This window comes from Carassius auratus, chromosome 10 (assembly GCF_003368295.1).
Source record: "Carassius auratus strain Wakin chromosome 10, ASM336829v1, whole genome shotgun sequence".
NCBI classification, from domain to species: domain Eukaryota; kingdom Metazoa; phylum Chordata; class Actinopteri; order Cypriniformes; family Cyprinidae; genus Carassius; species Carassius auratus.
Window position 1 is genome coordinate 21,663,944 of NC_039252.1, and position 16,709 is coordinate 21,680,652.

The 16,709-nt window shown below is 36.1% G+C and overlaps 2 protein-coding genes across 43 annotated transcripts in view; both read left to right on the forward strand.

Annotated features, from left to right (window-relative positions):
• Nucleotides 1-2,138: 2,138 nt before the first annotated feature.
• LOC113110342 (nudC domain-containing protein 3-like) lies at nt 2,139-6,618 on the forward strand. The gene is made up of 6 exons (XM_026274463.1): nt 2,139-2,495; nt 3,747-4,024; nt 4,139-4,271; nt 4,393-4,536; nt 4,935-5,123; nt 6,046-6,618. Exons 1-6 carry the CDS (start codon nt 2,298-2,300, stop codon nt 6,154-6,156), a joined length of 1,053 nt encoding a protein of 350 aa, XP_026130248.1. The 5' UTR covers nt 2,139-2,297; the 3' UTR covers nt 6,157-6,618.
• A 1,583-nt stretch (nt 6,619-8,201) lies between these two features.
• The window catches only part of camk2b2 (calcium/calmodulin-dependent protein kinase (CaM kinase) II beta 2), a 63,283-nt gene continuing 54,775 nt past the window's right edge, over nt 8,202-16,709 (forward strand). For 15 of the 42 annotated variants that reach the window (XM_026274465.1, XM_026274469.1, XM_026274473.1 and 12 more), the window contains exons 1-2: nt 8,203-8,498; nt 13,223-13,317. In XM_026274465.1, the coding sequence (XP_026130250.1) occupies nt 8,437-8,498; nt 13,223-13,317 (157 nt within the window). In that variant the 5' untranslated portion in view covers nt 8,203-8,436. Of the gene's footprint in view, nt 8,499-13,222; nt 13,318-16,709 lie in introns of all 42 variants that reach the window. The other 27 variants (XM_026274492.1, XM_026274490.1, XM_026274501.1 and 24 more) reach the window with 5 other exon arrangements.

A 16,709-nucleotide genomic window follows, 5' to 3' on the forward strand; every position in this document is an offset into this window, starting at 1 on the left:
GTAAATGTTTTCTGAGTAAAAGCATCTAGACTGATTAAATTAAGAAACTGTGTATAATGAACTATGCATTATATTCTTAATATAAAGTCATATTTATTGCAGGCTGAATTAAAGAATCAGAGTGATTTTAATCCTTGTTAAGTCAGTTTATAAAGTATGTAATCAAATAAATTGAAAATAAAAATGCTAAATATGTAATTCACTGCTTTTCTAGTGACAAATGACAACAAAAGCTGCAGGGTCATTTATTTATTTTTCCATTTTAAGAGCAATAATAATCGCCTTGGATTTATTTATCCTTTTCTTTCCTTTTGTAAAAGGAATTCTCTTATATGTATTTGTGTTGTCTTTTATGTTAAATATTGTTCAATATGTTCAATTATTTTAATCAATTTTGCTCTACTGGTAACTAAACTTAACCCCTCTGATTGACCTCTGCATTCATTCGCTCAACAGAAACGTTTGCAAACGCTGCAAAAAAACTAAGAAAAAAATCATGCATTAACAAAATTTTATGCAATGAGCAGATCTAAATATAATGCCACAATCAATAATTTATAAAATGTGGCATTTTAGTTAGAATAACTATGCTACAAATAATGATCAAACAAATGATCCTTACAAATAAACACGGAGTAAGACTCTTTCACGTTACTATCTTGAGAATATTACCAATGATTTTCCAAATAAATGTAAAAAAAACTTCAGACACTTACTGGACAGTCTAATGCATACAAATAAATAAATTATTTATGCTTTTTCCCCACAACACATGGCCTTAAAGATATTTGTAGACCACTTTTTCTTCTGGCGTCTGCATCTCAATTTTAACCGGACATTTGTAAAAATGGGAGAGCAGCTCCTCTGTGTAACCAATGAGAAAGTAGAATTTGGATGATAAGAGTTTTTCTGTATCATCACAGCACAGATGACCAGGAGGTTTCCTCTGCGTTTGATCACCACCTCATCCGCTAAACATTAAGCGTCTGATGAAGACGTCCTCCACTACATGCTCAGCCGCTCCATCTTCACCATGAAGATTACCTGAGGGATGTAAAAAAAAAAAAAAAAGTCTTACTTATGCATCTGCAGATACAACAGGTGAATGAACCAACAAGGTCTTTATAAGCATCCCCCATAGCTTCAGTATTGCTGGGAATCCAAGAGGTTAAAGAGTGGGGATGTGATGAGGGTGATACGCCTGCTCATAAGTCACTGGCTTGTCTCCTTTAGCCACTCGAATACGAGCTGCACGGTTCTGTTAGAGAAAAGACAGACAGATCCTCTGGGTTAGAAATGCAGATGAAAATTCTGATTCTAGTCTCAAATTATATTTGATGTGTTTATTTCAAATGGATTTTGTCTACTACTTTAACATTTTTTAAATGACTGTTGATGGTCCGATGTGGAATAAAACTTGACAACTACTTTTTAGATACTAAATCACATATACAGTTTCTCAAACACGTTCATTTTACTGCCGCAATCTTGTAAATAGATTTCACTAATATAAATATTTCTTGTACATTTTGTGCTTTAAATGTAGAAATTATCTTTTATTTATTCTTGAGTTTTGAAACTGTTTTATGCATTTTTTCCCTTATATTATTTAATTAGGCTGCGACTTCTATTTGCTCATTTTAGTGTACATATATGTAAAAATGTGACAAATAAGGCTTTGTTTTAATTTTTTAAGTTCAACATTACAAATAACTAACATATTAAATAAATAATTTATTTATTATAAAATCTATCTATCTATCTATCTATCTATCTATCTATCTATCTATCTATCTATCTATCTATCTATCTATCTATCTATCTATCTATCTATCTATCTATCTAAGAAGATCCTTTCGATTTATATTTCTAATTAAAACTTAACGAAAACAATTTTGTCTGCCTGAAGGACGTCGCCATGTTTATGCACAAAGCAGTCAGCCGTCCAGAGCGCATTACTGCCACCTGCAGCACTAAAATAACATTTTATACCATGTAATATGTAAAATATTTTTATATAAATTATTATAATATTAATATAAAATTCAGTGTATTATATATTGTAAATATGTGTATGTAATAAACGTAATAAAAAAAAAGTTATTCATGTGACTTTTATTTTGTACTGAGTGAACAGGAAGTGCCGTAGCTGCTCAGTCTCGAAAGATCTGTTGTCATTTTAGTGCTGGTGCCCAAGTTTTCTGCTGGCTCTCTGTTGCTCTGCGTCTGTTTTCCGTAAATAAGCATCTAAATTAAACATCTTTCAGTCAGATTCGATCCCGCTGAGCTGCTCAGCCATGTCTTCTCCGGTGGAAATGACCGAGCTGTATGATAACGCGCTGTTAGGGATCCTGCAGCATGTTGGAAACATTCAGAATTTTCTGCAGGTTTATTTCGGGTTCCTCTACAGAAAGACGGACTTCTATCGCCTTCTCAGCGGCCCGCAGGACCGCATGGGCTTCCCGCCCGGAGTAGCTGAAAAAATGGTGTTCAAGGTAAAGTAAACGTTACTGACTGACTTTTGTTTTGATCCATTAAACTGACTGGATAATTTAGAAATAAATATAAATGTGGCAGTACCATGGTGCGGTTATGGCATCAGAATACAGTGGTTGTACTAAATGATTATTATTAGGATGTCAGTTTCACTCCTTAGCTAAATTAGTTAATTAATTATGAAAAATAAAGCGATTAATAGTGCTGTCCCCGCCCCCAAAACTGTACGTCATGTTACAGCGCAACGTTGATGAAATGTTATGTTCCAATAACAAGTACAAATGTGATTTAATTACTGAGATGTTTCTCTGATTATATTCTTTTATGTTCCATAGCTTATGTTAGGCCATTGTAGTCTAAATGTTTATGTGTAATACATTTTATGTTTAATCAAACAAATATTTCTTCCTAAGCTACTGTTTGTAATGGCTACTTGATACTCCCTCAGTTAACACAACAATAACTTAAATATTATTTTGTGAGTATTTTCACAGCCAAATTTAGTTTGCAATGAATCGATTAATTAATCACTACACTATGTAATTAATTAGTTTAAATATTTTTATAGACTTACAGCCCTAATTATTATATTCATGTTCTATGATATTAACATATTTCATATAGTACCATGGTACTTCTGTTTTGGTACATGACCAAAAACACGGTATTGTCTTGTTTTGCTTTTAATGCGTGACACCCAGCCGTGTCAGTGTTTTAGATGTTTGTGACAGTAGTAAAATGTATTATTAATATTATTAAAATAATTAAATAAATCAAAATGAATAATAATTCATTAAATAAAATATTTTTTTATTATTTATAATATTTACAGCATGTAACTGTTTAATAATTAAATAATTAAATTATTAAAAATAAACATTATTTATTAAATTAATTTTATTATAATTAATAATGTTAATAATTAATATTATTAATAATATGCCATTTTGCTATTGCTGTGACAGTGTCTTATTAAGTATAAAAAATATTTTATCAATAAAAAATAAAACGTATTGAATTAAAACATTTAACTAATTAATTTTATTTATATTATGTCACTTTATAATTGCTGTGAGGGCCTTTAAAATAAATGAATTTAATGAAATGTTAATTTATTAAAATACAAATTATAATATATTTTATAATAATTAAGTTATTTATAAATATTATTTTATTATGCCACTTTGCAGTTGCTATAACAGTCTATTGAATTTACTGTAAGTGTATTTTCTGTTCTTTTTTCCCATCAGACGTTTAAGTTATTTGAGAGTCTCGCGGAGCAGGACAGAGAGAGGGCAGCGAGGCTGGCAGAGGGTAATAAAGCCGCTCCTCCTGCAGTACAGGAGCTGGAGGTTCAATCTGAACAGGTGGCTGAAGCTCCTGTGGAGGAGAGGAGCACAGAAGAGCCCACGTCTGTCCCAGCACCATCAGCACAGAGCACAGAGACACACGGAGAGACTCCGAGCAGCACCGCTGAGTCAGCAGGAGCCGCGGCGCCATCAAACTCCGATTCTGACACAGCCAAAGTGTATGCTGACTTTTAAATCATTTGCTCAAAAATATATATACTAAAACGTCTTAGTGACCTCAAAAGTTTGTGCATTCTTTTGATGTGTTAACAAGTTCTACTTCACATTTTCAGTGGACAAGAACGTTTTCAGTCGAATGCAGACAGTTATAATGGTGCCGTTAGAGAAAATTACACCTGGTCGCAGGATTACACGGATGTGGAAGTTCGAGTGCATGTGCAGCCTAACATCGTTAAAGGCCGACAGGTGTGTGTCCTGCTGTTACTGTCCAGCAGAATCCTCATTTCCATCTTTTTATCTTGCTGTCTAGTGTTACCTCAAAGCTAGTTTGATAACGGTCTGCTGTCTGTTCCATCTTTGCGCGCAGGTGTCTGTGGATCTGCAGCCGGGGAGGGTCCGTGTGGCCGCGAACGAGGGAGGGTCACAGCGAGTCCTGATGGAGGGCGAATTCACACACAAAATTAACACTGAAAATTCCCTATGGAGCCTAGAGCCTGGCCGATGCGTGCTGGTACACATTGTTTTTGGATGGTGTATCTGAAATGGGGATAGACTGATGCATCAGCCAGTTTTTATTTTTTCAACCAGTTTGAGACATTGTCAGAAATCACTGACAGTCTTGTCAGTTGAAGTTTTTCTTCTAATGTTTTTTAAAAAGTAGTTTAAGTTACAGAGTTTTGACTTGATTTGTAGTACAGTTACAGTATCAAAACATCCATCGAGATAAAAACCTGCAGAAACCTTGTAATTAACAATAACAGCCCTGTTTTGTGTAAATCTCATTAAATTGTATTCTGTATTATATGGAATTTAAATTAGTATTATTTCAATGCAATCTGGAGACAGATCTGATGGATTTTGTTAGTAGCCGTAGATAGTTGTGATGATCAATTGGTTTTTTTCCTCCAGCTGTCCCTCAGTAAAACCGGGGAGGTTTGGTGGAGTGCCGTGTTGAAGGGTGAGGCCGAGATCGATGTGAACCAGATCAACCGGGAACGCACTATGGCAACTGTTGATGAAGAGGAGCACGCTGTGCTGGACCGCCTGTCGTTTGATTACCACCAAAAACTCCAGGGGAAACCACAGAGCCATGAGATTGTGAGCAAGCAATGGACATGTTATATTCTATGTTGCTTCATAACTGCTCTGGGATATTAAAGCAGTTCAGTTCAAGGACACTGCTGAAAATCTGCTCACCCTCAGGCCATCCGAGATGTAGATGAGTTTGTTTGTTCATCAGAGCAGATTTGGGGAAATGTAGCATTACATCACTTGTTGTTGGATGCTCTGCAGTGAATAGGTGCCGTCAGAATGAGAGTCCAAACAGCTGATAAAAACATCACAATAATTCACAAGTAATCCACACCACTCCAGTCCAACAGTTAATGTCTTGTGAAGCAAAAAGCTGCATGTTTGTTAGAAACAAATCAGTCATTAGGATGTTTTTAACTTCATGGTGTTGCGTCTAAAATCAGAGTCCTCTATCCGTAATGATGCTTTCTCCAGTGAAGAAATCAAATCAAGAGAAATATGCACAGATCAAGCACCAGGCAAAAACAGTTCAAATATGTAAGTTGATTTTGTTGTGGGAGGACAACCGTGGATAGACTTTTTCACTGGAAGAAGTGTTAATATGAATATGGACTAAAGCTATGGTTTAAAGTTAAAAACATCTATATGGATTTGTTTTCTAACAAACACACAACATTTCAAGCTGTTCATTGATGGACTGGAGAGGTGTGGATTATTGTGATGTTTTTATCAGCTGTTTGGACTCTCATTCTGACGGCACCCATTCACTGCAGAGGATCCATTGGTGAGCAAGTGATGCAATGCTACTTTTCTCCAAATCTGCTCTTATGAAGAAACAAACTGATCTACATCTTTGATGGTCTGAGGGTGAGAACATTTCAGCAAATGTAAATTTTTGAGCAAAGTATTCCTTTAAGAGCCTTGGCACTTGTTTGCATGAGAAACTATCTGGACATTTCATTTAAAGGTGTTTGACTGTGTGTTTCAGAAAGTCCACGAGATGCTGAAGAAGGGCTGGAATGCTGAAGGATCTCCATTTAAAGGCCAAGACTTTGACCCCTCCTTGTTCAACATCCCACCCAGTGCTGTCCAGTTTTGAGGTCACATGACATGCCAGATGTAAAGTCAGCTCTTGACATAACACACACACACACACACACACACACACTGAAGTACAGTGACGGTGTCAGTTTATTGCAGTGCTATAAAATGTCTGCACTGCACATCTTATGCCAATATAACTGATTCACTGACTGATAATTGTCTCATGTTTAGTTTCCATGCAAAATGGGTCATTTATCATTTTTAGTGTTTTATGAAATCGGTTGACTGAGGGTTTCCTTAGCCATGTGTGTCCGTGATCTTACGTTTGCCCAGGTATTCGGGTTTATTGTTAGCAACAGTGAAACAAAGTTTCATCAGATGTGTTAAAGGTTTGCACTGTTTCTTTAAGCAGGTTGCTGCAGTTCACATGAGAAAGAAACTCTTCCCTTCACTTGTTTCCATTATTTGCATCAGATTTTTGTGCCTGAATTTAATAAAACATTTTGCAAACATTAAATGTGTCTTTTATGGTTTGATTGCTGTCACACTGCATTAGATATAGTATTGGCACAAACACACATTTCAAGCTAAAAATGTTATAAAAAAATAAATGATTAAATGATAAAACTCCAAAATGCAGGTGGACTCTTGTCTTTAGTTGACCCCACACATTTTCTGTAGAGTTCAGAGGACTGGGACAGCCATGGCAGAACATTCATTTTGTGCTCATTTTTGTGTAGATTGTGATGTTTGTTTTGGAAGATCCATCCATTTCTAGCACAGGCGGTCAGGTTTTGAAGGTTTTTTTTATGTGCTTGTCTATTGCTGTTTACTAGAATCCATGATGCCATGTATCTGAGAAAGATGTTCAGGACCTCTGGCAGAAAAATAAGCCCACAACATTCAAGATCCAGCAGCATATTTAACCGTGGGCATGGGATACTTTATCCCTGTGTGCACCAAAATAATTATTGTGTGCCAAAAAGCTCTTCTAAGCTTCACTTGACCTCAGAATCCAGTCCCATTTGATGTACCAGTAGTGTTTGGCAGCTGAATATGCTGGAGTTTGGTTCGAGATGAGCGCAGAGGATTTTTCTTGAAACTCCCCCAACTTTTTTAAGGCTTCCTGACCACAAGACTGAACTAATTTCTACAATTCTTTATCGGTGAACCCTGTAGAGTATTTGGTTATGCAAACTCCTCTTCCTTATTGAATATTGAGACAATATAGACAGGCAGATATTTTGTGAAGTTTAACTGTTTTTTGCCGCACATCAGAGCTATTTTCTTTGGTTTTACCACTTGTGATTGATGATTATAAGGGAATTTGGCCTTTGTTTTACCTCTTACCTGAACCTTTCTGTTAAACTGGAAATCATGGCTGGACAATTTCATGTTTTTAATCACCTTGGTGTGCTAAAATATGATAACATGAGGAGAGAGATACTTTACACATTTACACATAGGAATTTCCAGGGGTGGTCATAATTGTAGCCAATTACAAAAAAGTTTATTTTAGCTTAGAATTTTGTTAATTTCTTTAAATGAAAGAGAAAAAAGGATAAACAATGCAGATTTATTTTCACAGAGTTTTTTTATTTTTATTTTAATTATTAACAAAGGGTTACTATCTATCTATATCTATCTATCTATCTATCTATCTATCTATCTATCTATCTATCTATCTATCTATATATATATTCATTTATATATTAATGTATTCAGTTTAACATGCATGAAAACTATAAAAACTGCTGTCTCGATTAAAATTACATGTGAAAATGAAAGAAACGTGTTAATTTGCGAAATGCATCAGATTGCTTTTTAGGCATTTTTTTCAGCGTTGAGAATTATAACCAATCACATAGATTTCTGTTTAGCTTATGGCCAATCAGGGGCATTTTAGGTTAGTCATTGCTGAAAACAACGAGTGCGCAAATTATGTGTGTTTGGTGGCATATATGTTTGAAGCGTTGTATATAGATTTGGCCCGTTAAATTGAACATTATTCATTTCTAAATGTGTTATTAGTTTAATAATTACACCCACTAAAACAGGTGAAAAACGGAGAGACGTAAGCTCCGGCGCGCCCTCCAGCGGTGACAGCGCGCGCGTCTCTCACAGCGGAAAACTAGTGCACTGCAGCTGAACAGCGCATTCGGTGAGAGGTCGGTAAAGCAGTCGAGTCTGCTCGTCGGCGAACCTCTCCCTCACTCGAATCCGTGTCCAAGTTGAAGTTTTGTCCTCAAAAATCCCACAAGTCGAAGGCACAGGAGAATAATCGTAGTGCTGGACACAAAGCTCGGATATCGCCGCGAACGCTGAGGGCTGAGAAATGGCAACGACAACTTGCACGCGCTTTACTGACGAGTACCAGCTGTATGAAGAACTTGGAAAGTAAGATTTGCTTTCTCGGTTGGTGTTTGTGCGTAACCCGAGTGTATTGTATTGATATCACAAATTTCCTGAATGCAAATTCATATGCAAAAGCCGAAAGGAGTTGTCAGGAAACATCGGAAGGAGTTGAGTTTAAATACTACCACTAACGTGCTGTTTAACTGTATCGAGTCTATGATGATAAACGGCGACCTGATAATCCTTTTGATAGTGTTTGATGCTTTTTGGCATCTGAAATGCATTGAGTATCTATCGGGAATCCTAAAGGCGTGTTGCATTTAAATACTCTGTTATCATATATGTTGAAGTTAATGTTTATATATTTACTATATGTGCATGCATATTTTTTTTGCATGTTTGAATTCGATGCATCTCGTGCAGGATGCACAAAAGAGTTGTCAGGAAACATCAGAGGGAGTTGCATTCAAATACTCCCACTACTGTGTTTATTTGAACTGTCTGTGCTCATAAATATAAGCCGTCAGGGGTTAATTTTGAAGATATTGCATGTTTTGTGGCCCCTCTGGTGCATTTCATGCAGAAAGCTCAGAGGAGCTGTCAGGAAACATTAGAGGGGAGTTGCATTTAAATACACCCACCACTGTGCATATTACAGTGAATATTTATGTGCATACAGTCTCTGATTATAAAAATGAGCATGCATGTGTTAAATCTGAGGATGTTGCATGCTTTTTATATGCTGTTTGGAAAAATAACTGGAGTTGCTTTGAAATGCATTAAAGAGCTAAACTAAAGAACTAAAGCTAACTAAAGAGCTCTTATAGTGAGTGCATTTAATTAAAGATCAAACATGATCAATCAGGGGTTAATTTAAAGGTTAATGTAGAGATATTGTGTATCTAGAATGCACAAGGGAGTTCCATTAATATGCATGAAAGTATTTAACATAATCCTGAGAATATTGTGTGGTGCATTTCATGCAGAAAGCTCAGAGGAGCTGTCAGGAAACATTACAGCGGCTTACAGGAGTTTATTTCATATGTCTGATTATAATTATCAGCTGTCAGGAGGTTATTTGGAGGTTGTGTTCAGTGTGATACATTTGAGAGTATTACCAGGCCAAAAGGTCGCTGCGTTTTATCTAGACACTCTTTGAAAAAAGGTGCAACGCTGTCGCCTGTGCCGGATCCTATAGGTACAAAATTTAAAAGTTACATTTTTGTGCATTATATCCCCCTAAATGCTGCATATTATTATCTTAAGTTACACATTATTACTTTAAAGTGCATATTAGTATCTAAAGTGTACATATTAATACATTTTGACAGTTTTGTATTTTCCGAGAATGCATATGAAGGGTTGATACAGTTTATCAAGTGAGTTCTATAATGAATGTTAAAATGTATCATAAACTCTGGTCAGACAGAGAAGGGTCTCTACATTGTGTCGTTCTGTCCTGTGACATTTGGAGCTGTGAGAGCTGCCCGGGCGGCTGTTTGCTGTCTGTAATCTGACTGCGTGTGTGTGTGTGTGTGTTTGAGGCATGCCAGTGGCCTGACGTTAGGAAATTATTTTACTCTCTCAGCCCCCCCCCCCCCACTTCTTCTCCAGTCAGTCAATATTGTGTTTCTTTTGCACCTTTTTTCTGCCGAATGATTAACCAGGCCCCGTGTGTATCACCCACAATCACAGAAACATCGTAGTAGACAGACTTTTCTCATAAGCTGTTTCATAACTTTTTAAACTTCTCGTTTTTTTTAAATACTCTGTGGGTTTCATTTTCAGTTCATCTCAACGTAGAGTATATTCCCGCTCACTGTGGAGAAATAGACATTTTTAAATTCTTTTTAAACGTTTTGTGTTTGTGATGTTTCAGCAGATCTTACTGAACTGAATATTTGACCACATCCTCAGTTTGTGGCAGAGACATGCATTTTAGCCTCTTCTTAACAGCTCTTTGATAGATTGTACAGATGTAAAACTGTACACAACATATAAAATATATATTCATAATGTTATATAGAAATACTTTTGATAAATATAAATAAATTAGAAAATGTTAATGTGTACATGTATGTGTGTGTGTATGAAGAAAAAAAAAAAAAAAAAAAAAAAAAATGACCTCAAACTTTTAAGAAATATTTTTTGATCACCAAATCAGCATATTAAAAAGATTAGCCTGGCTGCTTTGCCATCACAGGAGTAAATTATATTTTGAAATATATTTAAACAGAAAATCATTTTTTTTAACTGTAATAATATTTCACATTAATACTGTTTTTAACTGCATTTTTGATCAAATAAATGCAGCCTTCATTATTATTATATTATGAATTTAGTAACACTTTATGGTTTAATTTCCAGTTCTAGGGTTCTGACTCGTCAGAACAGTGTTGTTGTTGTAGGTGTTTTGGGTTTGTGAGTGTGTGTTCTGCGGCTGTGTGCCAGTTTACCCTGAACACCTCAGCAGCCCGCAGCTCGGCGGTTCAGTTTTCCTGACAGGCCGACGGCAGTAAATCAGCTCAATGTCTCCGCTGAGACGCTCAGGCTGTTTCCAGCACTAATGAAACGACTGGTTCCCTAACAGAGCGCACGAGTCTGCAGACAGACGCTCTCCGGCCTCCACACGGTCTCATGACCTTCTGCTTTATTAGGCGAGAAGCTTCTTCTTCTTCATTCTTCTTGAAAGTGTTGTTTCCCACACACTGGCAAGCAATAATTGATTTCATTAGTTATAATAATACATGATATTAGTGGTTGAATGCATTTATTATTATTATCGGCATTTGCTGAAAAGATTTCGGTTTTGATCGATAAATGTCACAAGTGGGACTTTTATTGTAACAGCTCTGTGAACTTTTGCTCTAGTAAATAACAAAATGATTATTTTTAGTAAATAATATGCAAAATCTATTTTAATTTAATTTATAATTTAAATTAAATAGTGCAATTTCACATATATTGGCTTCATATCAGCCATCATAAAACATATATTGTCACCCACTACATTATAAATGTTAATGTGTTAATATGCTGACTTTACTGTAATCTGCAATGGCACCATGGTAAAGTAATGATATCAGATGGTAATACTATGGTACTTCATTACCATATGCAAATTAAATTTTATTGAATTATGTGCAGTATATATTTATATCTAGGCCAATATTTAATGCTTAATTTTGCATTCACAAAGATTTAATCTTTAAAACACAAATAATTTAATAGTTTTATAGCTGTGAAATGTTTAATATTAAAATATGCAAATATTTATTAATAATATAGTTTAATGTTTTGAGCCCTAAATTAACTTGCAACATTTAAACTTATTGAGTTTAGTTTTTAGTGTTGTTATCTTTCATTTTATGGAATTTTAATGTCATTTAATGTGCAATTGGGACACTGTTATAGATTGTATTATTATTTTAAATTAGTTTTTTTTTCATTATTTTCTGTTCATTAAAATTTTTATTGAAGTTTGTCATTTTTGTTTTGATCATTTTGTGTTTTACCCATATATGTCTGTATAGTTTCTATAATTTTTTTTTTAGTCATTTTTATTTTATTTATACACACACACACACACACACACATTTATATATAATTTTTTTTCAGGTTCCAGATTTTTTTTTTGTTGTTTTAATTGTAGTTTTTGTTAACTGTATTGTATGGAAGCCCGTTTCCGCCACTAAAAAAAAAAGAAAAAAAAAAGGTTATTGCAATCCCGTGCTACAAACTTACAATTGCGACTTTTTTCTCACAATTTCGAATTTATATTCCGCAATTCTGACTTTATAACCTGCAATTGTGATATAAAGTCAGAATTGTAAGAAATAAACTTGCAATCCTGAGAACATATCAGACCCCCCTGAATTGTGAGATAGAAAGTCGCAATAAGTTTTTATTTATTTTTTATTTTTCTCAGTGGTGGAAATGGGCTTCCATTTTATTGAGTCAGAATATTAATTGATTACCCATAAACTTATTGGCATTAGCTAGAATTTTAACATTCATTACTTATTTACATGTTGAAAATGTCCTAAAACATAGTACTACCATGTTACCGTTTCACTTTTTTGAAAGTGTATGGTTGACCTTTACATCTCTTTCATGGTTTTGAATGATGATCTGCATCTTATGATACTCAAGACCTTCCAGGCATTGTTTCTTCTAGACCGCTAGCCAAGCGAATCGTGCGCAGGTGATTGGCCTGAGGTCATGAGGGGGCATATGCTCTGTTTTTATCACATGTTCTCATCACATGGGTGTTTCCAAGGGTATTTGAACCTTCGGTGAGGGGCGGGAAGTCACAGATCTGGAGCGGCTGCTTGAGACATGCAGAGTGTATTGTGTAACTGTAACAAGATATGCTAAATTTAGCCAGTAAGGAATGACATCAGACCGTTATCATGAATGTCTCAAGTGATTTTCATAACGCAGGTCTTTCTGAAAATAGACTCAAGGAGGCTTTTGAAAGACAGAGTGTGTTCTACATTTTGTGTCCCATGTGAACATCATGAATATTTGCGCATCAAACTCCTGCGTGTTGCTTTCATTTCTGATCTGGCTCTGTTGATGCTTCTGGTAAAGAGGTAGATGTGCATAACTGTTGTTCTTCTTAACAGTTCACCCAAAAATAAAACATTTGCTTGCATGAAACACACATAGAGAACAGAAGTGTCCCATTTAAGCGTTTTGAACGGATATTTTGGGGTTCCACATCAAGTTCAATGGTGTATTTTCTTCTCTGTCTGTTTCTTCAGGGGGGCCTTTTCCGTCGTGAGACGTTGTGTCAAGCTGTGCACGGGCCAAGAGTATGCTGCCAAAATCATCAACACCAAAAAGCTCTCTGCAAGAGGTAAATCATGACTGCTGGAAAATGCTTTTGGGCAGGGAAAATGTGGTTGATTTGCACTTTGAGATGGATGATTTGTCTAAAAAACTGTGGCTATTTTCAGATCTTTTAAGGATATTTAATACATTCCTTAATATGAATACATAGTGACTCACTTTTAGTCAACTAGAACTTGGACAAGACAGGTTGAATTAATATGATTAAAAACTGAAAAGGAGATTTGACACAACAACAAACAGCTGACTAAATTAAAGTAGTTCCCCCAGAATGAAAATTCTGTCATCATTTACTAGGGCTGTGCGATATTGAAGAATAATGCGATTTGCGAGACCTTGTTAAAAAATTTGATATTCGATATGTGATACGATATTGCTTAAAGTGTGTAAAATCAATTTCAATTATATTTTAAAATATAAAAAAAAATAAACTATAGTCTGATAAAGTTCCAACATGATTAAAGGCAAGTGAACAATGAGTAAAAAAAGAAATACACAATTTACAAGCATAGAAAAAATAAACTGTACTATTCTGGTACATAAATTTAATAATTAAGTGTAAAATAACACTGCACTGTGTCCACTGTATGTAATTTAACTTGTAATTTGTTATAGCTGTTTTGTTGTTTTATTAACATTAGTGACATATTCAGCAGCACGTTTATAGGCTACTGTCCCTTTAAATCCGACCGCACGGATCCAGTATAATAATACACATCTGTCTTTTTTCTCAGCTGTTTACATTCATTTAAAACATAACCGACTGTTTACGAGAATGATCGTCAAGACCGAAATATGAGGAGATGCGAAAGACGAATTAACTCTGTGTTTTCATGCGCCGTCTGAAACGCAATTCTGTGTGCATGCATACGTGCGACAGAATTAACTGAAGAGACGCTGTGCAAGATGCACCTTGAGTCAGACAGCAAGACGAGACCGCAAAGAGTTGTTTACTGGAAAGTATTGCACTTAACTCTTTTAATTGTCAAGCAATTATCTGCTTTATGCGTCAAACTAAAACTTTGACCTTTTGCAACGTTTATTAAAATTATAAGTTTACGTTTATTAATTAGATTTATTAATTAGAAGCCTATTATTAAAATTATGCAGATATCGCATGGCCTTGCCATGAGAGAAAGAGAGCGAGAGAGCGTGCGTGAGAGAGAGAGAGAGGGAGAGAGAGAGAGAGAGAGCGCGCGCGAGAGAAAAATAAAATATCGCAATGTCATTTTTTCCCAATATCATGCAGTCCTATTTTGAAGAATGTCAGTAACGGAAGGTGGATTCAATTGCAAAAATAATCCACATGCAGGAAAAATATAAAAAGCCTTTTTTGTTAGACGGGGCTACATGTTGAAAAAGTAGTTTTTTTTAATAAACCTACCAACATATATATTTTTTTTTTTTTTTTTTTTTTTTTTTTTGATGAATGTTGGTAACCAAACCAACTGGTTACCAACTGTGTGGCAGTTCTGGTAGCAGTTGACTTCCGTAGTATTATTGAAGTCAATGGGGAGCATCAATTGTTTGGTTACCAACATTGTTTAAAATGTCTTCTCTGTATCTAACCCTTTACTACATGTTCTAGCAGACCCCAAAAATGCAATTATGAACTTGTAAATAAGCGTAACATTTAAATTGACTAGGTGAATATAAAGATGTCAGCACTTAGCCTAGTTGACATGTTTGTTGTGGTGCTCTGTGATATTTTGTGTGAACGTGTGTCTGTGTGTGTGTGTTTTGGGAAGCATTGGCCTCACACGGGATAATCATACGGTCAGCAGGTCATCACAGGCAGCACGAGCATTTGGCACGCCTCGGCCAACATGCCAAGAGCCCAGGACTCGTGTGCATGCTAAAACACACACCCACGGCTTCAAGTACTCCAATACAAGGGGCTTTTGTTTGCTGCTGCACTTCTGAAACAAAGCCATGCCGCACTTCAAATGGAAAACTTTCAGATTGTCACTTCGTCATTGCTGCTGTTGTTTTGACTCAGCTCGTGACCACATCTGACACATCGCTGTCCCCTGACGCCCATGCGATGGTCCGCTTTCACTCAGACATCGGGGTGCATTCATACTATCGCGGTTTTGCTACAGAAACAGGGTTTGGGTGTCATGTGAAGTAGGGCTGTGCAAAAAATCGAATGCGATTTTTCATGCGCATCTCGTCAGTAAAGGCGCTCCTGTGATTAGAAGTATATCTCCGGCACGTGCGTTCAGATCAGGGTTGCCAGGTTTTCAAAACAAATCCTGCCCAGTTGCTTCTCAAAACTAGTCCAAAACTAGCCAAATCATGTTTCCAGGAGGTTCCCCTATAAGAAATTGTGTCCCGGGGCTAAAATACACATTTTTTGGCAGGGTTGTCTTGGTAAAATTCGCATTTTAGGGGCTAAACATCACATTATTGATATTGGGGTCGCTTCAACCTGCGGACATGAAAAACAACCGCAGACTTGGCAACACTGGTTCAGGTGGAGCGGCATTTACTACATAGAGCCATAGTCCACGGACAAGCTACACAAAATCGCTTTCAAAATCGACAAAGAATCGCTTGCGATTTTGAAATTGATTTTGTGTGAACTACGGCTCTGTGTAGTAAAGGCCAACCAGGGCTAGATTTGGACTAGTTTTGAGAAGCAACTGGTCAGCATTTGTTTTGAAAACCTGACAACACTGATCTGAACGCACGTGCTGGAGATATACTTCTTATGACATTCAGTTTTTTGCACAGCCCTAATGTGAAGGAAGTTTCTAAACAGGAGCAAATATGAGGGGGAGGGGCCTGGGTAGAGTGATTGACACCGAGCGCAGCCAATGACGCTGCAGCCTCTTCCTCAACAACTATTGTCTTATTACACAACAAGAGCTGCTTTGGGGAAGTTGTGATTTGCTGTGAACACTTTATGCATAATCGCAGCACCTGCAATGCAGTGTGGAGTTGACCTGGATTTACCTGAAGTGTCTCACACACACACACACACACACACACACACAAACACACATGCTGCACTTGGTTGATCAGGGCAGTCACCTCGGTGATTGTTTCCAATTATAATGGCTTAGTGCTGGGATAAATAGCAATAAAATTGATTGTTGGAGCTGTAATTGTTTCAGACAGGCCTATTATCCTGCCATGCAAACGTGAGCACAGTTGCATTTGATTGCATATGGTTGTGGCTTCCTCCGTGTGAAATTATTTTTAGTTTACCTCCTGGCAAATTTAGTTTGCATCAAAATTGCCTATGTTTAGTTATTCTATTATTTAGTTATTGGAATATGTTATTTACATAAAAGCATCAACAGATAAAAGCTTCTGCTAAGTGCACAATGAATCAAATCCCAATAGATAAACTAAAGTCCTGGCCTTTAATTTTTCTGGTTGAATATCCTGATT